Source organism: Salarias fasciatus, chromosome 16, assembly GCF_902148845.1.
Source record: "Salarias fasciatus chromosome 16, fSalaFa1.1, whole genome shotgun sequence".
In the NCBI taxonomy this organism is placed as follows: domain Eukaryota; kingdom Metazoa; phylum Chordata; class Actinopteri; order Blenniiformes; family Blenniidae; genus Salarias; species Salarias fasciatus.
The window spans coordinates 1,642,643-1,668,324 of NC_043760.1; the positions used below are offsets into that span (position 1 = coordinate 1,642,643).

A 25,682-nucleotide genomic window follows, 5' to 3' on the forward strand; every position below is an offset into this window, starting at 1 on the left:
ATAATAATAATGATAATAATAATAATAATAATAATAATAATAATAATAATAATAATAATAATAATACCGTAATTTTAGCTCACGTGACCGTCCAACGCCTTCCTTCACCGGAAGTGACGTAGGATAAAGTTATAGAAATGCGGATATGCCCGAATTCGCTGAAGATCTCTCACTCCGTCCTGTTTTTGAAAAACCACATGACGTGTTTTGTGAGTAAAAACAGAAAAACGTCTCACATACGTTATTTTTTTATTTCCCTGCTTTTCTAATCAACTTTTTCTTTTGATGTCAAGCCTGTTTTTACTTAATAGACCGGATAGTTAGTCAACTCAGTTGTGTTTTTTTGAGGAGGTATGAGAGCATTTATGTTCGCATAGTTTATTTTTTAAGCCACTTTACCCATAATATAACACATCCCCTGGTCATTATTGATGGGAGTAGTTTTGATATGAAGAGCAAATCGATTAATTAAATAATTGAAATAGTCCTTCCTCAGAACACACCTAACGCATACTGATTATTCTTATGATTTGAAATATTGAAAATATTTTGGAACTGTTTGAAAATCAATATTTTAAAGTGTGCTTATATTGAAAACGCGCGCACACTATCGGGTCTCCAGGTTTGTTGCTAATAGATAAATTTCAGACAACGTTATTTATCCCACAAGGATTCTCCGTCCTACTCAACAATTTGAGAATTGGACAGAGGGAGCACATCAGACAGTAACCAGGCGGGATAGAAACAGTAATAAATAATAAAAAACATAAGTGAAGTTGAATAAGTTGGTGGATTGTGTTTCTTCTCTCCAGCGCGTGATACTGGGTGAGGATTTAGTTTCCGGAGCGACTGTCGGAGTGAGTCCTCTTCTCAGCACAGGATCTTCGTTCGGTGTTTCCAGCTGCTGCTGGTCGTGTGTGTGTGTGTGTGTGAGAGAGAGAGAGAGAGAGAGTGAGTGAGTGAGTGAGTGAAGTGTGTGTGAGGGGAGAGAGTCCCAAACCTGCAGCCAGGAGCAGCAGCAGGGACCATGGAGGGACTCCTCTTCCCCCGGCTGTAGGACCACCGAGACCGGGACCGGGACCGGGACGCGGTCCGCACTCACCCCGCCCAGCACAGCCGGGACGCGGCGGAGGGCTTCGCCTCCTCCCCGCTCCTCCCGGTCCCTCCCTGCGGGAAGAAATGTGGCTTCACCCGGAGGAAGTCGTGCTGAAGAACGCGCTGAAGCTGTGGGTGACGGAGAGGAGCAACGACTTCTTCCTCCTGCAGAGGAGGAGGGGCCACGGGGGCGCGAGCGGCACCTTCTCAGGTAAACCCCGAGACGACAGCTCAACTACAGCCCAACTACAGCCAAACTACAGCTCAACTACAGCCAAACTGCAGCCAAACTACAGCTCAACTACAGCCAAACTGCAGCCAAACTACAGCTCAACTACAGCCAAACTGCAGCCAAACTACAGCTCAACTACAGCCAAACTATCACAACTACAGCCGCACTACCGCAACTACAGCCAAACTACAGCCCAACTACCGCTACTACAACAAAACTACTGCAACTACAGCCAAACTACCAAAACTACTACAGCAAAACTACCGAAACTACTAAGCTAAAGTACTGCAGCTACTACAGGTAAACTACCGCAACTACGGGTAAACTACCAAAACTACTACAGCCAAACTGCAGAAACTACTATGGGTGAACGACTTCAACAACAACTAAACTCCGGTGACTACAACTAAGCTTTTACAAGTAAACAACAACAGGTAAACTATGACAACTGCAGCTAAACTTCTGCAACTACAACTAGTAAACAACTGCAGGTACACTACTACAACTACAGTTAAACTACTGCAACTACAGGTAAACTACGAAACGACAACAAGTAAGCAACAACAGCAAGAGGTAAACTACTACAATGACAGCAAGTATACAACTATAACAACAACAGACAAACGACAAGTAAACAAAAGGTACACTACTACAACAACTGATAAAAACAAACAACAACAGGTAGACAACAACAACAGCTAAACAACAGCATGTGAACAACAGCAACAGCATTCACACAACTCCAACACAGGTCCTGAGGGAACAGCCAGTGGTCATGTGACGGCAACCATCCAGACTTCTTCCCTCTCTGGGACTTCTTCGCCGGTTTCCTAGAATAGTGAATGAGAATCAGATTAAAGTGGATTATTGGAGTTTCCGAGCAGCGCTGCTCTCATTCAGAATGACACTTTGTAAATAGCGTTTTCTGTTCTTTTGCTCATTTTGTAGCTATAAATCCTTCACATATTAATACTTAATGTTGTTTCATTGTCATCCTGTCTCGACATCAGACTTTCTTTTGTGTTGATTCTGAGCGACTCTGCCGAAGAGCTTCTCTCTGGACGAACCGAGCGTTTCCACTCTTTAAAATGTGACTGTAGTTTGACTGAACTCTCTGAAACAGCCGTTAGCGGCTGTGAATGAGGGCCAAGAGAAAGATCACCGCTGGTTTGGAGAGCAGAAAGACGGGCCACCGGAGAACCCAGAGGGAACCGCACACACACGGGGAGAACATGCAAACTCTGACGTTAAGGTGGAAACGGGGAACGAGCTGCTTTTTCTAAAGAGGAAAATGGAAATTTTGCTACAACAACGAACCTCTGCAGCGTTTTCAGGTTCTTTAGCAGAACAGCGGAACCGGGATCCACTGAAAGCTCAACAAAAACACACCGTGGGTGTGTTTTCATCTGACCCGTGGTGGAGAGCTGGCCGCTCGGTCCACCCTCCACCCGACGGCGGACAGAACGTGAAGGTGTGGATCGTATGGAGGGTTTTTCAGTGACGAACTGAATGTGTGTTTGGTGTGAAAAGCTGTGACTTCCTGTCAGAGAACAGCGGCTTCCTTCATGCTTCGGGAATCTCTGTCGATGATCTGGAGAGCGTCCTGCTCACATCTCCGCTGCCTTCCTCCTCAAACCGGTTCTGTGTGTGTGTTTTTACGGGACAGATCTGTAACCCGGGATCGCCCGGCGGCTCGCATGGCGGCTCCTCGCCCACGCCGCGGCTTGTTTGCTGTTTCCTCCGTCCGGTTTCCTGTGACGCTCAGCTGGAAGAGGCTCAACGCTTCAGACTGCTGCTCTTCCTTCTGCTCAGACCCACAGAATAGGAGGAACTTCCTGGCCCTGTGTGTGTGTGTGTGTGTGTGTGTGTGTGTGTGTGTCTCTGTGTTCCCGCTGTTCCCATAGCGAGAGGGGTCAGAGGTCGCCGTCATCTGGTTCAACATTAACTCCTGGTCTGACCTACTCTCCGCTTCTCAGCCGTCATTCTGGAGTTTCTTTATCAGAATCTGCTGCAGGTTTTATTAGTTTTTTTCCCTCCGGTGTTTCGGTGCCTTCGGGTCACAACAGGCTCCGTCCGGCCTGGACGGCGTTCAGAGGGATTTCTGAGCAGGGCCGGGTCCCTGGACGGCCCCCGGGCCCCCCGGGCCCCGCGGGCCGGTCGGCTCCGCTCACTGCACCGTTTGTGTGTTTTGTTCAGAGAAAGTTGCTTCATCTGGTCTTTGAAGTTCCCGTGTTTGGTTGTTCTGCATCGCGGCGATACTTTCCTCTGACACAACAAGCAAAGAAACCTCATACTGTCAGAGCGTGTGTGTGTGTGTGTGTGTGTGTGTGTGTGTGTGTGTGTGTGTGTGTGTGTGTGTGTGTGTGTGTGTGTGTGTGTGTGTGTGTGTGTGTGTGTGTGTGTGTGTGTGTGTGTGTGTGTGTGTGTGTGTGTGTGTGTGTGTGTGTGTGTGTGTGTGTGTGTGTGCGTATTGTGCTCCTGAAAACGGTCTCTGGTCAAACTAAACTAAATCCAAGTTCATCAGAAACAAGGCACCGTCACGTTTCAGTTTGTAATTCCTGATGGTGACTTTTCAGGAGTTCCACAGGGTTCTGTGTTCGATCCCGTGACTTTCAGCGCTGATCTGTTTATTATGTGAAGCGGTGATTCGGACTCCAGGCTTTTTTTAAGCTTTCACCCAGATGAAGTCGTGATTTTCCAGTGATTAATCATAATTCTTATATTTCACAATTTTTTTTAATCTTTGGCTTCAATTAAAACATGACGGAAAATCCAACAATCCCACATGAGAAACCGTGGAAAAGAAAAGTCCCCTTGAGCAGGAAGCAGCCTGCAGCGGGTCTGCTGGTTTCTTCCTGCTGCAGCTTCATGTCGAGACCGTGAGACGGTGGAGACGGTGGAGACGGTGGAGACGGTGGAGACGGTGAAGACGGTGGAGACGGTGGAGACGGGGATGGTGGAGACGGTGGAGACGGTGGAGACGGTGGAGACGGTGGAGACGGTGTGGATGGTGGAGACGGTGGAGACGGTGGAGACGGTGGAGACGGTGGAGACGGTGGAGACGGTGGAGACGGTGGAGACGGGGGAGACGGTGGAGACGGGGGAGACGGTGGAGACGGTGGAGATAATCCACCCGCCTGAAGCGGGTCGGAGGCTCAGATCACAGAAAACCAGGGACACAGATGAGGAAGCACAGACAGGAGAGAGAAGAGATGAAGACAGAAAGGAGAAACTGACCAGAGCCGTGCAGTGAGAGCGTTATCACAGTGACAGTGAGTCGTTTGAAGCCTGAAATCACAAGTTCAGAATATTATTGGAGGCTGTTATATTTCCCTGGAAGCTTATTTTCTACCTAATAATAAGTTAAACTTGGTTCTATGGTCTGAGAGGCTGGAGAGTTCCGTACAGACACCGTTTTATTCAGCCTGCAGCCGATACAGTCAATCACATTACCGATAACTCTTCCTGAACCACATCCAGGCTCGTCGCCTCGGCTCCACATTCCGATGGCTCTGATGCGTTAGCGGGGCCTGGAACGATGGGAACGATCCGGAGACGACTGCTGGAGGAACGAAGGCAGAACCCAGCGGTCATTCCTCTCACTGCTCGGCTCTGGTCGGACCAGTAACTGATGCGTTCGGGAGCAAACGGACGTTGCGGCGCTGCGGGTCTGAAGACCGCCTGTCTCTGCAGCCGACCCTGTGACCATCGGCACAGAGACGACGCCCTGAACCCCCCCTCTGTCCCGCGCTGACAGACGGACGGCTCGGTGTTGCCGGGCTGCCCGGGTTGCAGCGTCAGGCACGCCGGCTGACTCTTCAGATGTGGTTTATGTTTGGCTGGAGGCCAGATGAGCGGCTGCGCTGCTCCACCCGCTCCACCCGCTGAGGGATTCTCCCTGTAGAGCTCCTCCAGACCTGTCGGCTCGCTGGACGGCGGTGTGAGCCGGAACACTCTCTCATTGTGTTGGAGAATGAAAGCTGCCTCAGTGGGAGGCAGCGTCTTTAAAGCAGCACCGTAACTCTCTGGACTGTAAACGTCTCCTTCGGCTGAAATGTTTTCGGGGTTGGAGGCTTTCTGTTGGCCGGCTGAAGCAGTTTATGGGCTGAACTGAAGCTGTGGAGTTACATAATCCAGCTCGACTGCAGTTTGTCAGCGAACAGATACAGTTTCTCTGTCTCTGGGTGTCTGGGTGCAGCCGGTGAAGAACTGTGTCTCTCAGCTGGAACTGAAACCGTCCGTTAACCTGCAACATCCAACCGTTTTCACAGGAACTGTTTCCAATAATGAACTTAACTGTGTGTGTGTGTGTCTGTGTGTCTGTGTGTGTGCTGATCTAAAATGAGTGTGACCGCTCAGTGTGTGTCGAACAAACAGTCAGGACGGCCTGCCGGGGTATTTCTGTCTCACGGCTGTGAAATTCTGCTGTGTGTGTGGGAACTCCTCACCTCTCTGTTGTTGCTGACACACACACACACACACACACACAGATGTGTTCTGACTGTAAAGCTCCCGCGGTGTTGTGCTGTTCCCGCAGGTCTCCTGGTGGGGGCGCTGGACACGGTGCTGGACTCCAACGCCCGGGTCAGTCCCTTCCGCATCCTGCTGCAGCTTCCCGGCTCCCAGATCAGCTGGGTGATCGCCAGCGGTGAGCTGAACCCTCCGTCTGTCGGTCAGGACCGGTGGGGGACGTGAACATCAGAGTTCCAGAATTCACTCATGCAGATCATCTAAATTCACCGTCGCACCGTCCGTCTGGGAACGGTCACTGCTGAGCCAACCAGTGTTAGTTTATCGTGAATAATAATCAAAGCTATAACGTCTTTTCTTACTAAACTTTTTTGGAGAAGTCCCACATTCTGGCGCCGATGCTTCAGTCGCAGTAGTTTGCACATCACTTTCCTCACACGACATGTTTAAAGCAAACATCCGAGCTCCTTCAGACTGTCGTCTCGACCTGCAGCTGATAGGAGAAACGCGCCTTTATGCAGACGACGGTGTGGTGATCCTTCCCCCGAACTGAAACCTGCTGTTTGAAGACAGTGTTTTCACACACAAGCAGAACCGTTCACTGTGATCGTGGTGTGCATGTGAAGAGCTGTTGACTGTAATCGTAGTGTGCACGTGAAGAGCTGTTCACTGTGATCGTAGTGTGCACGTGAAGAGCTGTTCACTGTGATCGTAGTGAAATGCCTCGTTTCCTTCGGTAACTCGGCGTTTGGTAAACCGCTGCACCCTGAAACCGTCAGTTCTTGAAAGCTGCTCCTGGAGATTTGCTCGCCGTGTGTCAGGTTGTCAGTTTTCGCCGCGTTGTTGACGCTGTTAGCCTTTCACGGTCCGTCGAGAGTCTCGACCGACCCTGAAAGCGCTCGGCTGTGCTGAAGCCTCCCTGTTCTCTGCAGGAGCCGCGGTGGAGGAGGTGAACAGGCACTGGGACTGGCTGGTCCACAACCTGCTCCACAGTCTGTCTGTGTTTGAGAACAAGGAGGACGTCGCCAGCTTCGTCAAAGGGAAAGTCAAGGTGTGAGAGCTGCTTTCGGGACGGAGCGCCGCCCTCAGGCTGCTCCTGAAGTGTGTTTCTGGGCGTGTGTGTGATGGGCGGAGGTCTGCGGCGTTGCAGGGTCTGATCGCAGAGGAGCTCCGGGGCCGGCAGGCCGCCCAGGAGGACGATCCGGAGAAGTTCAGGGAGGCGCTGCTGAAGTTCGAGCTGCACTTCGGCCTCCCGTCCTCCGAGAAGCTGGTGACTCACTACTCCTGCTGCTGCTGGAAGGGCCGGGTGCCTCGGCAGGGCTTCCTCTACCTCAGCACCAACCACATGGCCTTCTACTCCTTCCTGCTGGGGAAGGAAGGTCCGTCCGTTCGTCCGTCCGTCTTGTCTGAGTTTCGATGATTTCTCAGGTGGAGGTCACGACCTGCTGTCCTCCTCCGTCACAGTGAAGTTCGTGGTGCCGTGGGCGGAGGTGACCCGGCTGGAGCGGGTCTCCACCGGCATGATGACCGAGGCCATCCGGGTCCACACGCGGCAGCGGCAGAGGGACTTCTCCATGTTCCTGAACATGGACGAGGCCTTCGGGGTCATAGGTCAGCTGGCTGACATCACCCTGCGGAGGCTGCTGGACAGCGAAGGCCTGGAGCTGGACCGGGTCCTGCAGCAGCCGGCGCACATCACCAAGAGGTGGGCGCTGCTCCGCCAGCCTCCGGCGGCCGTCCTGCTGCTCTCAGCTGTGATTCCATTAGCATCACGTAAACATCTGCATTTCCCTCAATGCATTAGCCCAGGGCTCTGCAAACTTCATGACCAAAAGAGCCGTTTCAGTGACTTCCAGCCAAGTCCAGCTGTTCTGGAGCCAAAAAGAACATCTAACCTTTAAAATGAGGCGACTGCAGCTCAGGAAGCTTCAGATAGTTTGGATGCACAAACAAAAAAATATATCTTATGATGCATTTATGAAGTTAGGGTTTAAAATAGTGAACATTTTATTAAATTTAACCTATATTTGCACCTGATTTTAACAGTTTAGCTCCTATTTTCAAGTATTTTTTGTTGACAATTTTGACATTTTAACTGTTTTTACCATTTTACCTCCTTTAAACAGTTTTGCATCCCTTTTTCCCAACCATATTTATGTTCTTCAAGAAATTCATTCACCTCTCATATTGTGAAAGCTTCTTGGAGCCACCACAGAGGGACTGAAGAGCCACATGTGGCTCCAGACCCACAGGTTGAACACCCTTGCATGAGATCAACAGACTTTAAAAACCACTGAAAGATGCATTAATGTATAATCAGGAGGTTCGAAGTGAAACATTTCATGGTCCTCAGTGAAACAGCAGTGACTCTTTCAGTCTATTAAAAGCCTTGCAGCTCAGCCACGCGCAGCTGAGCTGAAGGTATTTTTACACCTGAGCTGCTTTTCAGCTGATCAACGGTAAATTTAGTGTTTCTCATCGACCGTGTGAGAAAAGAAGAAAGAGAACCGAGGAAACCACAGAAGGGCCCGAGCCTGAGTTTACAGTGAAGTCAGAGGAAGAACTGAGCCATCTGTGCTTCCATTCACAGTTCAGACACACACACACACACACACACACACACACACACACACACACACACACACACACACACACCTGCAGGTGCGTTCCTGCAGAGTTCTTGAACATCAGTCTCATCGTGTTGAGTTTTGGTCGTCAGGACCCTGAACGCCTCGCAGCTCACTGTTGGTTTTAAGGTTGGTACTGATAATAAAATTGATGAAGCTCATTTGATGAAGGCTTCTTCTTCTTCTCCCATTCATGATGTTTGCTGACGGGGTCAGCTGACCTCTGACCTGCTCCAGCCGCTCCTGACCTCTGGTTCTCCTCAGTGTTTTTTCCTGCTTTTCCCATCAGGGCAGAAATACTTCAGAGACATTTTCTTTCTTTTGTCGTCACATTCCACCTTTAGCTCCGAATCTGTGTGTTTATTAGGAATTCGTCACAGGTCTGAATCCACACGTGAGCCGTTCTTTCCACTGCCCCACCGCGGCGCTGTACCCTCACATGTCCTTCCCTGGAGTTTAGATTTCGGCTGTTTGGACATTTTTAGTTCTGATTGTTCGTTTCTTCCCCCCCCCAGGGTCCTGGAGGAGCAGGCCCTCAGGGAGTACGTCCTGGCTCTGTTCCGCCTGCCGCACAGCGAGCGGCTGTACGAGGTGGCATCCTGCTCGGTATGGACCCCGCACGCCCGCTGCCACACGGCGGGGAGCCTCTACACCACCGACAGCTTCCTGTGCTTCTGCAGCCGAGAGGAGGGCGGCTGCCTGCTGCTCGTCCCGCTGTCTGAGGTGTCGTACCCGCAACCTCCTCCGGCTCGGATCAGATTAAACCTTTTCTTTGACTGTCTTTTGTCATAATGTTCTCCAGAGTTTATAATGAAGGTTTTGATGTTAAATTATTCTGATTTGATTTTATAAAGCTTCTCAGTTGAAGGTATTTAATGAAATGTTTATTATGTATAATGAATCTATTTTGCAACTCGCGAAAACTCATCAGTGTGTCTGATTGAGGCAGATAAAGGTCTTGAACAATTTGAAGTCCTTTATCTTTCAATAATTTAAATGTTGCATCTGCTCTACCAGGTACAAATCGTTGATTGCCCCATATTGGGGTGAATTGGGACAAACGAACTGGTTCTTTCAAAACTCCATTAACATCTCTCCACACTCTAATCATGTTTTGAAGAATCGGATTTTTAATCTGTTTCAACAGCTTTCTTATAGTATTTGAGTAAATATAGGATGGAAGAGATAAGTTTAACCCTTGACTTTCCATTTCTACCCAGTGTGGAGAGTGGTTTGTGTAGTCGAACATCATGGATCTCAGTTGCGTAGCCCAATAGTAGAATTGGAAATTAGGACATTTCAAACCACCACGATCATAGGGAAGATATAATAAGGACAAACGGAGTCTTGACCTTCTATTATTCCAAATAAATCAAATCATATTTTTTTTAATTTGTGAGAAAAAGCCAGGAGGAGGAGACAGATGAAGGTTTTGAAATATGTAAAGTAATTTCGGTAACGAATTCATTTGTAATATATTTATTCTCCCAATCAGAGATGTTGATAGCGGCATTTCAATTAAGTGATTTAGGTCCGCCATTATAAGACTATAATTATTCTCAACTATTTGTTTCAGGTCAAGCAAAATTTGAATTCCTAGATATTCAAACTGAGTTGCTGCATTGAACTGAATGACCTCCGGAGAAGGACTGGCTCTCTCATATTCATTTAGCAACAGGATAGAAGACGTGGTTTTATTAATTTTATATCCAGAAATGCCTCCGAATATCTTACATATTTCCAGAATAACTGGTATTGATGTATTTAAATTTGAAAGAAATAGAAAGACATCGTCAGCAAATAGGGAAATCCTGTGTTCCACTGATAAAAAAAAAAAGATTTCCCACTCAAGAGTGGGTGAGATCGAATTGCTATCGCAAATGGTTCTGTTGACAAAGTGAATTACAGGGGAGAAAGACAACACCTTGCCTACAACCTCTGCTAATCTTTATTGATTTAGAAATGTTCCTCTTTGTTGTTACTTCAGCTGATGGTTTTGTATACAATATTCTAACCCATTTGATGAAATTTTCTCTGCATCCAAATTTTTCCAGCACCTGAAAAAGATACAGCCACTCTTTTTGCCTTTTCAGCGTCAGTCGATAGAAGAGCTTTATCTGGGGCATCTTTCTTATAATGTGATATGTTCAGTACTCTCCTTACATTTTGAAACCCTTGTCTCCCTGAAATAAATCCATTTTGGTCCCAATCAATTACCTTTGGCAAAATTTTTTGTAATCTTCTTGCCAATATTTTAGTGATAATTTTTAAATCACAGTTTAGTAAGCTTATGGGTCTTAAATTTTCACATTTGTTTGGAAGTTTCCCTATTTTTGGCAAAAGTGTAATCATAGCTGTATTCACTGAAGTCGGGAAAGCATTTGATTGAAAGATCTCTTGTAACATTTCAAACAAGGGATTTATACGTTTATTTTAGAAATCTCTTATATAAATCGGCTGGAAGACCATCTGGTCCTGCTCTTTTCCCACATTTCATATTATCAATGGCTAGTACTAGTTCTTCTTTGGTAAATTCCGAGTTTAGATAATGTTCATTTTCTTCTGATATTTTTGGAATGTTTAGATTACTAAGAAATGTAGTTATATCATCTGACCTTATGGTTGTTTGTGCTTCATACAACTCCTCATAATATGCTTTAAAAGCATCATTAATTTCTTCAGGGTCAGATACACTTCTACCATTTAAGTCAATAGTTGTGATAGGAATTTTAGATTCTAATTGCTTTATTTGCCATGCTAATAGCTTGCTAGCCGTATCTCCCTGCTCGTAAAATGATTGAGTCTGAGGAGGCTTGAGGCTGCCCTTAAAGGGGCTGTATCCTGCTTTTTTAGCTCGTCCAAACCCTAGAAATGGCATTAACATGGTCATAGTTTATTTCTGGCGCTAAGGAAAAGTCATTTTGTGTGAAATAAAAGATTTTCTGGGGCTAATTCTGAAACCCGGTAGAGAAAACGCTCTGTTTCACTGAAAATCCCGCCTCTCCCCCTGTGGACTTTGACTGACAGCTACTTCAACCAATCAGAGCTTCAAAACAAATATGCTGGCTAGCTTTAGCTCTTTAGCTCTAGCTTCTCCTCAGGGGAGCCATCTTCTCCGTGACGTGAACGTGGGAAACAGAGCGTTTTCACGGTGGGAGGGGCTGCCTCTCTGAGCAGCAGAAACAGGAGGAAAGCTCAAACACACAGGCACCAAGGAAAAAAATACTTTGGGGTGTTTTTGGTGAGAACATAACTATATAACAAGGTTAAAACATACAAAAAGTGAATTTTGCATGATACAGCCCCTTTAAGGAAGAGAGCTTATCATATTCTGCCCTCAAAATAATCACTTCTTTTTGTAATTGTGGATTTGGACTTGTGTTAACTTTGTTTTGAAGCATTTTTATTTAATTTTCTAATTGCAGCCTAAGTTCTTTATTCTTTTTAGATTTGAACCCTGTATAGCTAATAGTATGTCCTCTCAAAAAAGCCTTAAATGCTTCTCATTTTACACATGGTGATGTTTGTGTTGTATTGAGTTGAAAGAATTCATCAATATGTTTTCCTAAATATTTTACGAAGTCTTCATCCTGTAGCCATCTATGCTGAAATTGCCATCTTGGAGGATCTCTTCTGAGTTCAGAATCCCTGTAAACCAAGCAGCATGGTGCATGAGCGGAAATAGCAATGTTATCATAGGAGCATCCCTGAATTTTAAAATTGATTTCTGAAGATATTAGGAAATAGTCTATTCTGGAGTAAGTCTGAAAAGTACCCGAATAACAAGAATATACTTTAGCATTTGAATCTCTCTCTCTCTCCATGTATCTGTCAGTGCTCGGTCCTTCATGAAGCTATGAATTATTGCTCTACAACTATTATGTGATTGATGTGATTTCTACTGCTGGGATCCGTGGTTCCTGTGCTGGACCGTCCAACGGACTGTCCTCAACATAGTCCTAGGCTTTACTTCTTATTGTCTCATGCTAGCTGCTGCCAAAGCTGTCCGTCCCTGGGAGAGGGATCCCTCCATACTGTGGTTCTCCCCAAGATCTCTTCTTCTCCCACTGGGTTCCTGGAGTTTTTCTTGCCGGATGTGAGGGTCGAAGGCGGTGGTTGCTTCGTTTTGTCTCGTTACTGTGAATTTGACATATTAATATTATGCTTATTCACTGTTTTTATTTGTACCGATCAATGTAACATCTTGAAGCCTCTGAGGCAGCTGTTGTTGTGATACTGGGCTGTACATAAATACATTGATTGATTGATTGATCTATTCCAGTTGACCTGTCCAAAATTGGATCTAATACACAGTTAAAATCCCCCCAATGACATGAAATCCCTGAAGAGTTGAAAGTCTGAGAAAAAGATTATTATAGAAGCTACTGTCATCAATATTGGGGCCATAAACATTAGTTAAATTTAGATTTTCAGACAAAAGAGTGCCTTGAAGTATGTAATATCTTTGTTTTTTATCCTTGATAATATTTTTAATTTTTAAAGCGATAGACTCATGAATGAGTGTCATAACTCCCCTAGACTGGGATGTAAATGGTGCCGTATAGACGTCCCCTCCATCTCCTCCTCATCTAAAAGATGAGTTTCTTGTAATTAAACAATTTTGGCATCTAAATCATTCAATTTATTCATTGCTTGTTTGACTTTTTGGAGACGCTGTAAACCCCTGCAATTCCACGTTATATAGCAAAGGTTTACTCCCTGAGACATAAGCTATGTAGATTAACTTTAAATGTTAGGTTGCTCTGTGTTAAACAAGTTTTTACAGGCACAAACAAAGAGGATGATAGAACGAACATCCAGCAAACCAAACCCCACGCCTTCCCCACCGTGAAGGAAACCCACCCTCCCTCACTTTGACTCCTGTCATTGCCATATACCAATCCACGAAAATGAGGATTAGTCAAACCACACCTTCAACCAACTGAAAAGAAGAAAAAAAAAAACGTTTCCCCTGCTACTGCAATACGAAAAGCATTGTTAAGCCGCTGTTCACCAGTAAACAATATGTATGGAGACTGCATTAGCTTTACCACCCGTATTAAACCTGTAAGCTTATGTATTGCTTGCCAACCAAAAGATTTGAAAGAACAATTATCAGCCAGTCTGTCCACAAACTGCCGCTTCAGGGAGATGTGGATTAGTTCTGATCTCCCCCGCTGTCTGTTATTCTGAAGCATTTCATCGCTTCCTTCTTCATAATCTGCTTCAGATTACAGAGTAATCCTCATTCTGCTCTGCTGGAAAGCTTTTTATCCTCCTTTGTCTTTTCCATGACAGAATCTGGTGAAGAACTGAGGAGTTTAATTGGCTCCGAGTCCGGCTTCAGTAGTTTAGAGGTGGAATCACGCGTGATGTCGATGTGATTTATAACATCCAGTTTGATGAGTCGGGCGTTTAACAGAGTCTACCTGGAAAAATCTCATTTAAAATCCAGTTTTCTTCTAAACAGATTTTTTTAGATGTCAGATGGAGAGTGAAGTGGTTTAAAGTCCCGGTCTGATCCAGAGAGCTCGTCTTGTCTTCTGTGTCCTGATGGGAAAGTTTTGACCAGTTCTGGTGTTGATGTTTAAATACCGGCCGCTGATCTGGAACCAGTTTCACTTACGGCCGATACCGGCTGACACCGACTTGTCGTTCCTCCCCTCCTGTTACTGATCCGTCCCCCCGTCCCCCCCCAGGTCCTGGCCATAGAGAAGGCGGAGAGCACCAGCTCGCTGCCCAACCCGCTCATCGTCAGCCTGCGGACCAAGAAGGCCTTCCAGCTGATCGAGCTGCAGGACCGAGACGAGCTGCTGGACAGTCTGAGCGCCAGGCTCCGGTCCGTGCAGTGGAGGCTGTCGGTGTTCCGCAGCAGGAAGGACGGCAAGAGGAGTGTGGTGAGCGGAGGGGGGGTCACCGAGTCGTCGCTGCAGATGCTGATGAACTGACAGTCTGCTGTGCATCTTTACACTTCATATAGTATGAAATGTGAAGCCGACTCTGCAGGTGGTTTCTGACCGTCGCAGCCCTCTGTTGTGGTTCCTGGTTCCTCGCTGGTTTCATTCTCGGTTCCCCCTCCCGCTCCTCAGAGTTCTCCGACGCCGTACTACACCTTCTACTACGACGGCGGCCTGTCGGACGAGGACGAGATCGAGGAGCAGGTCCTCCGAAACACCGTCAACAGCGAGGCTCTGATGACGGCGTTCAACCAGAACCAGCCGGGCGGCGCCGGCAGCAAGGTCCAGACAGCCAATCAGAGAGCAGACGCTGACCCGCTCCGGCCACACGGAGGGCTTCAGATGAGAGCGTCTTCCTCCTGTTCCCGTGTCTCAGGGCCTGGAGGCGGAGAAGGAGCGCCTGTGGGAGGACCACTTCTCGGAGTTCGGCCGAGGCGTCCACATGTTCCGCACCGAGCGGCTGCAGCGCCTGGCGGCCATGGGGCTGCCCGAGTCTCTGCGGGGGGAGCTCTGGATGACGTTCTCCGGTGAGGGTTCGACTCCGGCCCGGGGCTCATGAGCAGCGGAAGCGTTTGGAGGCCAGCTGCAGTCCGTCAGTTCCTCCGCTCGGTCTCACTTTCACATGTTCAGACTGTCGGAATAGAAAACAGGAACCGGTGGTGCGGTGGAGAAACGGTCTGCTATCGGTCACAAAATCGAGGAACTGACTTTAAACCATCTGTGTGAATGTTTAAGGACATTCTGGGTTTTCCTTTGATGTCAAAAAAAGCTTTTTTTTTTTTTTTTTTTTTTGATTTGTTTCCTTCATTGAAGAAATGTGACCGTGTGAACGTGTGTGTTGCTTCTCTCCCTGCTCTGCCAGGCGCCTCCTCCGAGCTGGAGGCCCACCAGGGGTATTACTCCGGCCTGGTGCAGACGTCGATGGGGCAGATGAGCCTGGCCACGGACGAGATCGAGCGGGACCTGCACCGCTCGCTGCCGGACCACCCGGCCTTCCAGAACCCCACCGGCATCGCCGCGCTCAGGCGCGTCCTCACCGCCTACGCACACCGCAACCCCAAGATCGGATACTGCCAGGTAGAAAAACCCGGAGACGTGAGAGAGAACGGGAAAGAAACAGCTGAATTACAGTTTGAGTGTAAAAGTCTGCAGCTACAGGTGTCTGGTCTCTCCTCCAGTCCATGAACATCCTGGCCTCGGTGCTGCTGCTCTACGCTAAAGAAGAAGAAGCCTTCTGGCTGCTGGTGTCCGTCTGTGAGCGGATGCTTCCCGATTACTTCAACCGCAGAGTCATAGGTGAGCGAGGCGCCAGAGCCGTCCACTGCTCCACCGAGCCGCCGAGCTGAGAAGAAGCAGCAAGAACAGGAGGACAGAAAACCTGAGAAAATATCAGTGATTTTAACAGTAACGTTGAATTGTGAGATGTAAAATATAAATAACAAACATAAAGGTTTAAAATCAAAGAACATTTTACAATTTAATGAAAGTAAAAAGTCACAATTAAAATGAAAAATATGATTACAAATGTTATTAAAATAAACTGAATTACATTTTGAATTAAAATATTAAATGACATTTAAAAGAATACTCGGAAGATTTTGGACCCACGCCCCATCCCGATCATTTACAGAGTGAGCGCAGAGAGTCATTTACAGAGCGAGTCCCTTAAAATAATGTTTTGATCCACACAGACCTGCGCATGCGCAGTGCGCTGCGGAAGGATACACCGGAGCACAGCGGCTGAGTCTATGGCTTCTACTGCTGTGCTCCGGTATATCCTTCCGCAGCGCACGATGCTTGTACATGTTTGTGTGTATCAAAATGCTATTTTAAGGGATTGAAAAGAAAACACATCTTTTAAAAAGTTTTATAAGCATTCGGATTTACTTGGCGTGCTAACACGCCGTCCCCTGGACCACTGGAAGGAGGATTTTGTCCACTTTCTCAGTCTGGCTCTGTCTCCTCTTCACCTGCCGTAGTGGAGCTAAGCTAACTACGATGCTAACAGCTGTTAGCCAGGCACTGGACGAACGGACACAAAAAAGGTATTTATGAGCTTATCTCACTCTGTAAATGATCGGGATAGGGCGTGGGTCCAAAATCTTCGGAGTATTCCTTTAAAATATTAAAGGTTGAGGAGTTTGTATGTTTTATGCGAAACAGCGCCCCCTGCAGGCCTTGGGTGTAACGCAGCTTAGTGTAAAACTCGTCCCTGTGGCTCGCGTGCACGGAAGAGGGGAACTCCTTCCTCGCTCGTTTAGTAGCGCTTCAGTAAAATGTAAGTGTCTTCTCCCTGGTGGAGTCTGTGTGGAGCTGCAGTGCTAGAAGCCAGGCTGTTCTGACTTTCTGGAAGATCCTGCTCAGTTGTTGCTCACTAAGCATCTGGCGGAGTAATGGCGGACAAAACGAAACCTCACTAAATCAGGCCAGCCGGAGCGTGCATTACATCTTTCCTCTCAAATTCTCCTCAAAAAAACTCTGGAGCCGGACCGGCACTGTGACTTTCAAGTGACAGTTTAGCCTGTTAGAGGTTCTGGTAATGACTATGTCAGGGCACATTGTACACATCATTAAAAACGTGTAACATATTTATGATGGAAAATAAGTATTTTTAAAGTTGAAAAACTCCTTAATGCACCTTTAATATAAATATGAAATTATATTTAAGAAATAACATGATTACATAATACTGTGCAGTTTCCAGAGTCTCTTCTGTTTTAACGTGTCATTTTAAGAGCTGCCACGGTTTGACCCCACAGTGCCCCGCGATGGGGTCCCAGACCTTAGATTGGACACCACTGCCTCAGAGCGACCTTCTCTTCTTAATCCTTTCCTGTGTTTCACTGTTTATGAGGAAAATCCAAGAAGCTCTCAGGAGCAGCTCCGAGGCCTGAAGGTGAAACACCAGAGCCGAGAGTCTCTGATCAGCAAATCAAATCAAATCAAATCAAATCAAATCAAATCAAATAGAATAAAATAGAATAGAATAGAATAGAATAAAATAATGCACTCTGCTCTGAAAACCTCTTCATGTTGTTTCTCCTCTGAGGCTCCTTCCTGTTGGTGAAACCTTCAGGTTATTTTAGACTAAAGGCTGCATTTTGAGGTGATTTCCTGTGTGTGTGTGTGTGTGTGTGTGTGAGTGTGTGAGTGTGTGAGTGTGTGAGTGTGTGTGTGAGTGTGAGTGTGAGTGTGAGTGTGAGTGTGAGTGTGAGTGTGAGTGTGAGTGTGAGTGTGAGTGTGAGTGTGAGTGTGTGTGTGTGTGTGTGAACCTGTAGATTTAGCAGCTGAACGGAGAGCTGGAGTTGATTATTCTCACAGTCTGAAGTGGGAACTTCCTGGTTCGGCAGCTTTTAGTTGTCTGGAGTTGGGATTTTCCCACGCTTCGTGAACGCACCACATGTGAATCTCCTCATATATGAACTTTATCTGTGCTCGTCTCCGGAGAACCGAGCGGTGTGTTACTAAAGAACATGATCCAGAGGTTTTGTGTTGAACTGACTTCACTGTTGATCTCTTTGGGCTGATGTGGACCTGGTCTCCCTGTGGCCCCGGCCCCCCTGCAGGTGCTCAGGTGGACCAGTCGGTGTTTGAGGAGCTGATCCGGGAGCGCCTGCCGGAGCTGGCGGAGCAGGTCCCGGACCTGTCCACGCTGTCCTCGGTGTCCCTGTCCTGGTTCCTGACGCTGTTCCTCAGCGTCCTGCCCTTCAGCAGCGCCGTGCGCGTGGTCGACTGCTTCTTCCTGCACGGCGTCCGCGCCATCTTCCAGCTGGGACTGGCCGTGCTGGAGGCCAACGCCGCCGCGCTGGCGGCCAGCAGGGACGACGGCCAGGCGCTGCTGATCCTCACCGGGTACGGCCGCCGTCGCCGCCGCTGTTTCGCTAAACTCCTGTCGACCTCAGTAAACCAACCGTCCAGGTCGCTTTTCTTCTCCAGTTTTCTGGACCGGGTGGGAATCGAGGACCCGCCCGGCCCCCCGACGCCCCCGCCGGCCGCCGAGGACCCCCCCGGCGGCGAGGCCGACCCCCCCGCCGGGCGCATCGACATCACCGCCCTCATCAACGAGTCGTACCAGGTGAGCCGGCCTCGCTGGCGCCGCCGCTCGGGCGGATCGCGGGAGTTTGATCTTCTGGGTTCCGGCTCGTCCTCAGAAATTCGGCGACCTGACGGTGCGTCAGATCGAGCGGCTGCGCTGTCGACACCGGATCCAGGTGCTGCAGGCTCACGAGGACACCATCAAGGAGAACGCCGTGAGTGCTTCTCCTGGAGCCAGCAGTCTGTTTCTGTCGGCAGGATGCGTTGATCTGTTCTCACGCTGATGATCTTTGGTCTGTGTGCAGTTGAGGCTGGTTACTCCGGACGTCTCCATCTCTCCAGAGAACCTCTCCGACATCTACGACCTCTTCAAGGTGTCCTTTATTTTCTGTACCGTTTGAGAAAAACTATTGCTGCTAACCAAATTTATTGGATCTAATTTAATTTAATTTAATTGAACTGCCCATCATCTCGGGCTGCACGGTGGAGCAGCGATTAGCGCTCTTGCCTCAGAGCAAGATGGTCCTGGACCGGCCGGGGCCTTTCTGTGTGGAGTTTGCATGTTCTCCCTGTGTGTGCTCCCTGGTACTCCACCTTCCTCCCACGCTCCAAAAACATGCATGTGAGTTTAACTGGCGACCCTGAGCTGCCCCTGCTGTGCAGACTGTGCCGTCCGTTAGCATGCTAATGCTGGTAGCTTCTGTGCTCTCTGTGGGCTAGCATCACTGTTTTCCTAAAGCTTCAGGTGAAAATGGAAAACTTTTGTGGTTCCGTTTCCATGGCAACCTAGCCTCGTAAACCAGCCCCGCCCACTCCTCATCCACATTTGGATTTAGTAGCTGGGGGGGGGTCTGGGGACAAGCCCATAGAAACTCCCTGCAGGGGGCGTCGGTTACTCCTTTGACTGACAGCTCTTCAGCCAATCAGAGCTTCAAAACAAATACGTCATCGACATGCGTTAGCTTCTCTAAGAGTTAGCTTTAGCTCTTTAGCTCTAGCTTCTCTACGCGCAGACTCTTCAGACTCTTGCTCTTGCTTGATTGTTGTAATTCTTGGTATTTCGGCTGTAACTTTACTTATTGCAGCTTTCAGATGATGGTTAAAGTTTATCTCCTTAATCTCCGCTACGCGCAGTGATGGCGTCACTTTAGCTGCCGGATTTCGCCAAAAAAATTTGAAAACAAAAAGCGGCAACGCTGATTGGCTCGGCCGTTTCATGGCTGAGTCGCACTCTCTCTCTATTGGCTTGTCCCCAGACCCCCCAGCTCCAAAATCCAAATGTGGATGAGGAGTGGGCGGGGCTGGTTTACCAGGCTAATGACAATGGATCTGCTTTTTGAAAACACTGAATCTGTATCCATTGAAACGGGGGAAAGTTTTCTGAAACACTGCAGCTGTTGACCAGGGCTGGAGAACAGTGTCATTAGCCCAGGTCCACATTGCCCTGGTCCTGGTCCTGGTCCTGGTCCTGGTCCTGGTCCCTGGGTTTACACGTGTCTGGAAGGGGTGTGGATGAAAATCGGAAACTATTCTGAAACAGAAATGCGCAAACGATCCGTTATCGTCTGAAACGTTGTTTGTGAACTTCAGTTCACGGCAGGATGGAGTTTAATCTTCCTGATCAGCTGCACCAAAAAAAAAAAATTTGATTTTCGAATTTAAAACATGAATAAATGTCTTTTTCTCAATATTGATATGAAATGCTGATGTAAACAGAGTCCCATCCTGATAACGTCCCCCCCCCCCGGCGCAGATGGAGCACCTTATCAGCCTGTACTGGGGAGACAGCAGCTCTGCGGCGGCGGCCGAAAAGGCGGCCTGGCGCCACACCAGCTCCTTCGTGGACCGGCAGTACCGGCTGGACCGGCCCCAGTTCAAGAGCCTGTACGGGCTGCTGGTGCCGTGGCCCGGGGCGTCGGACCAGCACACCGACACGCTGGCCAACAGGACCTTCACCCTGCTGGACCAGGACCGCAACCACCTGGTCACCTTCAGGGAGTTCGCCGGCTGGATGGGTGAGTGGGAGCGGGACGCGTGAGAATCCAGTCCCACGCCGCGGCGTGAGAATCCAGTCCGCGTGGATTCCCGCGACGTGTTCCCGAGGCATGTTCCCGTGGCGTGTTCCCACGGTGTGTTCCTGTGGCGTGTTCCCGTAGCGTGTTCCAGCGGCGTGTTCCCGTAGCGTGTTCCAGCGGCGTGTTCCCGTAGCGTGTTCCCGTAGCGTGTTCCCGTGGCGTGTTCCCTTGGCGTGTTCCTGTGCCGTGTTCCCTTGGCATGTTCCCGTAGCGTGTTCCCGTAGCGTGTTCCCGCGGTGTGTTCCTGTGGCGTGTTCCTGTGCCATGTTCCCTTGGCGTGTTCCCTTGGCGTGTTCCCTTGGCGTGTTCCCTTGGCGTGTTCCCGTAGTGTGTTCCTGTAGCGTGTTGCCATAGCGTGTTCACGCGGCGTGTTCCCGTAGCGTGTTCCCGTAGCGTGTTCCCGTGGCGTTTTCCCGTAGCGTGTTCCCGTAGCGTGTTCCAGCGGCGTGTTCCCGTAGCGTGTTCCAGCGGCGTGTTCCCGTAGCGTGTTCCCGTAGCGTGTTCCCGTGGCGTGTTCCCGTGGCGTGTTCCCTTGGCGTGTTCCTGTGCCGTGTTCCCTTGGCATGTTCCCGTAGCGTGTTCCCGTAGCGTGTTCCCGCGGTGTGTTCCTGTGGCGTGTTCCTGTGCCATGTTCCCTTGGCGTGTTCCCTTGGCGTGTTCCCTTGGCGTGTTCCCTTGGCGTGTTCCCTTGGCGTGTTCCCTTGGCGTGTTCCCGTAGTGTGTTCCTGTAGCGTGTTCCCGTAGCGTGTTCACGCGGCGTGTTCCCGTAGCGTGTTCCCGTAGCGTGTTCCCGTGGCGTTTTCCCGTAGCGTGTTCCCGTAGCGTGTTCCCGTGGCGTGTTCCCGTAGCGTGTTCCCGTAGCGTGTTCCCGTGGCGTTTTCCAGTAGCGTGTTCCCGTAGCGTGTTCCCGTAGCGTGTTCCCGTGGCGTTTTCCCGTAGCGTGTTCCCGTGGCGTGTTCCCGTGGCGTGTTCCCGTAGCGTGTTCCCGTAGCGTGTTCCCGTGGCGTTTTCCCGTAGCGTGTTCCCGTAGCGTGTTCCCGTAGCGTGTTCCCGTGGCGTTTTCCCGTAGCGTGTTCCCGTAGCGTGTTCCCGTGGCGTGTTCCCGTAGCGTGTTCCCGTAGCGTGTTCCCGTGGCGTTTTCCCGTAGCGTGTTCCCGTAGCGTGTTCCCGTAACGTGTTCCCGTAGCGTGTTCCCGTGGCGTGTTCCCGTAGCGTGTTCCCGTGGCGTGTTCCCGTGCCGTGTTCCCGTGGCGTGTTCCCGTGGCGTGTTCCCGTAGCGTGTTCCCGTGGCGTGTTCCCGTAGCGTGTTCCCGTAATGTGTTCCCGTGCCGTGTTCCCGTGCCGTGTTCCCGTGGCGTGTTCCCGTAGCGTGTTCCCGTAGCGTGTTCCCGTAGCGTGTTCCCGTGGCGTGTTGCCGTGGCGTGTTGCCGTGGCGTGTTCCCGTGGCGTGTTCCCGTGGCGTGTTCCCGTGGCGTGTTCCCGTGGCGTGTTGCCGTGGCGTGACGCCTCTCCTGCTTCCAGACACTCTGTACTGTGAAGACCTGAACCAGAAGATCCGGCTGCTGTTCCGGCTCCACATCCCTCCAGGTCAGACCGCTTCAGGCTGCCGGTACCCACAATGCCACGCTTCACCCCCTCACCGTGTGTGTGTGTGTGTGTGTGTGTGTGCGTGTGTGTGTGCAGCTCTGACGGAGGGGGAGGACGACCCCTCCCTGATGAAGAGCCCCCTGGTGTCCACCAGCAGGCCGCTCTACGTCAGCCTGCCTCCAGGTGGGTGGAAACAGATCCTGGCTTTAACTCACACTCTGGTTCGGATCTTCTTGGTTTTTACTTTTGAAGCAACAGAAAAACCATCAGAATGAAAACAGTTTCTCTTCAAAGCTGCGATCTGCAGTTTCACGCTGCTGAAACCTCCTCGTCCGATCAGTTTCTCTTCTTAGAGCGCAGTGATGAAAGATCCAGACTTTACAGAGCTGATTTCCTCTGAACTGACGGATCGTCGTTTTTTTCTGTTTTCTGACCAGTGATTCTTGAAACCCATGTGAGGTCTGGACAGAGTTTTTCTGGTCCTGATCAGTTGTGTGAATCTGTGGCGTTTCAGGTGAGGCTGAAGCTGAGGAGGAAGTGAAGGACTACCAGGAGCAGCTGAAGCAGATGCTGCAGGATCTGGCCAAGGAGAAGGAGCGAGACGTGGAGAAGCCGCTTCCCCTCATGAACCAGGTACGGGAAGCGAGAAGGACCAGGACCAGAACCAGAACCAGACCCAGACTGGTCTGTTCAGACTGCCAGGCGGGTTTCGTGTCGCTCTTCATGTAGAGCTGGACGAACAGTTCATCAGGAAATGTGTTTTTATCAGCACTGGGTCTTTAATCCCGGATTTATCAAAACATGTTTCACTTTAAAAATATTCAAATGGAGCAGATTAAAGACATGAAGGAAACGGTTTTCTGCTTTAATGTAGCGTCTAAACTTTACTTCTTCTCACCGTCACCCCTTAACCTTTTATCAAACAAAGAAAATAAAAAAAAACTGCCAGAAAGTAGACAAATGGAGCTTTGTGCACAGATATAATTATTGTTAATGTAATTATTACGACGGCTCACAGCTGTCCCACGTTAACCACATGGACTTCTCAATAAAGTCAAACGGTGAATATGATGAAGACACCAGATTTTAAAGGTTATCTCTGAAAAGTGGCTGAAACATTCACTCATTGCTCATTGCGAAGCAGTTCTCTAGATTTATAAATCAATACCAAGTTGTTTGATGTGAAAGGTTTTGGAGAAATGTTGAGTTTCAGTTCAACAGTTTAAATCAGGAGTGTCCGTCCGGTCAAGCTCAGAGATTCATCAACTGAAGTGCAGTTCAGTCCAGCTTTATTTGAACAGAGACGGAGACGGAGACGGCAGTCATTTCTGGCACTTTTACAGAAAAGATTTACAAATATTTCCACAGCAAATACAGATTTCATGAGTGAAACATGGAAACATGGAAAGGATCATTTATGTTTAAAAACTTCAGAATGCATTAAAAGGTTCATTATTTAAATTTTCCTTTTCCAGACTTCTGAAATGCTGAAAAAGCGCCTCATGTTTGGGGATGTGTGTGTCTAAGACCTTTATTGACCTTGAGAAGGTTGTAAAGCTCCTGAGGGGTGAAGCTGGGTGTGACTCTGGTCCGCAGCGGGAGTTCATCCAGTTCTGCAAGACGCTCTACAGCCTGTTCCACGGCGACCCCGAGGAGAACGACCTCTTCCAGGCCATCGCCACGGTAACCAGCCTCCTGCTGCAGATGGGCGAGGCCAGCCACCGCGGCCGCGCCCCGGGGTCGGAGGTCGCAGACGACGGCGGCGGCGAGTGGACGGTGAGCTACTCTCAGATCGTGGCGTCGCTGCTCACCGAGCAGGCGCTGGTCAACTTCTTCGAGACGCCGCCGGACCTGACGGCCAAGATCTGCACGGCGAGGGAGAAGCAGTACCAGCAGAGAGCCGGGCTGCTGAGCCTGCAGCACGGCGGCAGCTGACCGGGGCCGGGAGGGGCCCGCAGGGGGCGCTCTGAGGGCCACCGGGGCCGGGAGGGGCCAGGAGGGGCCCGCAGGGGGCGCTCTGAGGGCCACTGGGGCCGGGAGGGGCCCGCAGGGGGCGCTCTGAGGGCCACCGGGGCTGGGAGGGGCCCGCAGGGGGCGCTCTGAGGGCCACCGGGGCCGGGAGGGGCCCGCAGGGGGCTCTCTGAGGGCCACCGGGGCCGGGGCCGGGAGGGGCCCGCAGGGGGCTCTCTGAGGGCCACCGGGGCCGGGGCCGGGAGGGGCCCGCAGGGGGCGCTCTGAGGGCCACCGGGGCCGGGAGGGGCCCGCAGGGGGCGCTCTGAGGGCCACCGGGGCCGGGAGGGGCCCGCAGGGGGCGCTCTGAGGGCCACCGGGGCTGGGAGGGGCCCACAGGGGGCGCTCTGAGTGCCACCGGGGCCAGGAGGGGCCCGCAGGGGGCGCTCTGAGGGCCACCGGGGCCGGGAGGGGCCGGGAGGGGCCCGCAGGGGGCGCTCTGAGTGCCACCGGGGCCAGGAGGGGCCCGCAGGGGGCGCTCTGAGGGCCACCGGGGCCAGGAGGGGCCCGCAGGGCTCACTGGGCCTCACTGGGTCCCACCGGGTCCCACTGGGTCCCACCGGGTCTCACTGGGTCTCACCGGGTCTCACCGGGTCTCACCAGGTCTCACCAGGTCTCACCAGGTCTCACCGGGTCTCACTGGGTCTCACCGGGTCCCACCGGGTCCCACCGGGTCCCACCGGGTCCCACCGGGTCTCACCGGGTCTCACTGGGTCCCACCGGGTCTCACTGGGCCTCAGCAGGACTCGTCCACTTCCTCACTCAAATCAAAGAATCTGAATTCCTTCTGCTGACATGTGGATCTTCTTCTCTGATCCCAGACGTCTCCTCTGCTCCTCATTGACCTCATTAAATCACTGCTGCTTCACAGCCGATCAGCCATAAGATTATGACCACTTCAGGTGGAGTCAGTCTCTTTACTGTCTGCCGGTGGGAGTTTACGCCAAAATCAATGCACCAGCAGCAGAAAAACCAAAAACACAAAGCTGAGAACCAAAAGGATCAGAGTGTGTTGAACTGAGCTGCTTCATCTGCGGAGACCGGATCCTGGACCGGATCCTGGACCGGATCCTGGACCGGATCCTGGACCGGATCCTGGACCGGATCCTGGACCGGATCCTGGACGGTTTTATTCATGTGTGAAATAACCTGCATGTGGCGAGACGAGTGTCTTTATGTTGATGTTTGTGTTCGATCCTGAGACCTGGATCTTCCTGGTTATGCGGCTGTACTGAGAGGTGTGTTTATGTAGGGACCCGTCCCTGTCCCCGTCCCCGTCACATCCCTGTCTCTGTCTCCGCCCCTGTCCCTGTCTTCGCCTCCACTTCAGAAGTGTTTCCAGGCAGGTTTTCTTCTCCTCAGATAAGTACAGAATGACAGTCAGATGAATGTATCGTGGCAGAGGATGAAAACACTGTTGGAGGAGACGACATTGACGCCCTCCTCTGCACACACACAACTGACACCAATAGGCCACACAGGGTGCTCAAGTTCTTCTGCTCCTGGAATACCTCCACACACTGGAAGGCTTCCAAACGTCCAGGACTGAACGGATCTGCTGCTGACTGAGGAGAACCTGCAGGATGTAAACCTG

General features: G+C 50.2%; 1 protein-coding gene across 1 annotated transcript; it reads left to right on the top strand.

Annotated features, from left to right (window-relative positions):
- Positions 1-1,179: 1,179 nt before the first annotated feature.
- On the top strand, positions 1,180-24,135 carry tbc1d8 (TBC1 domain family member 8). Its single transcript, XM_030112740.1, has 20 exons — positions 1,180-1,306; positions 5,865-5,975; positions 6,730-6,848; positions 6,948-7,176; positions 7,262-7,502; positions 8,940-9,147; positions 14,124-14,321; positions 14,514-14,663; positions 14,758-14,908; positions 15,244-15,458; positions 15,560-15,677; positions 17,948-18,233; positions 18,318-18,456; positions 18,533-18,631; positions 18,722-18,790; positions 20,170-20,431; positions 22,013-22,078; positions 22,175-22,261; positions 22,593-22,711; positions 23,675-24,135. The coding sequence occupies exons 1-20, from the start codon at positions 1,180-1,182 to the stop codon at positions 24,011-24,013; spliced, it is 3,333 nt and encodes a 1,110-aa protein (XP_029968600.1). The 3' UTR covers positions 24,014-24,135.
- The last annotated feature ends 1,547 nt before the right edge of the window (positions 24,136-25,682 follow it).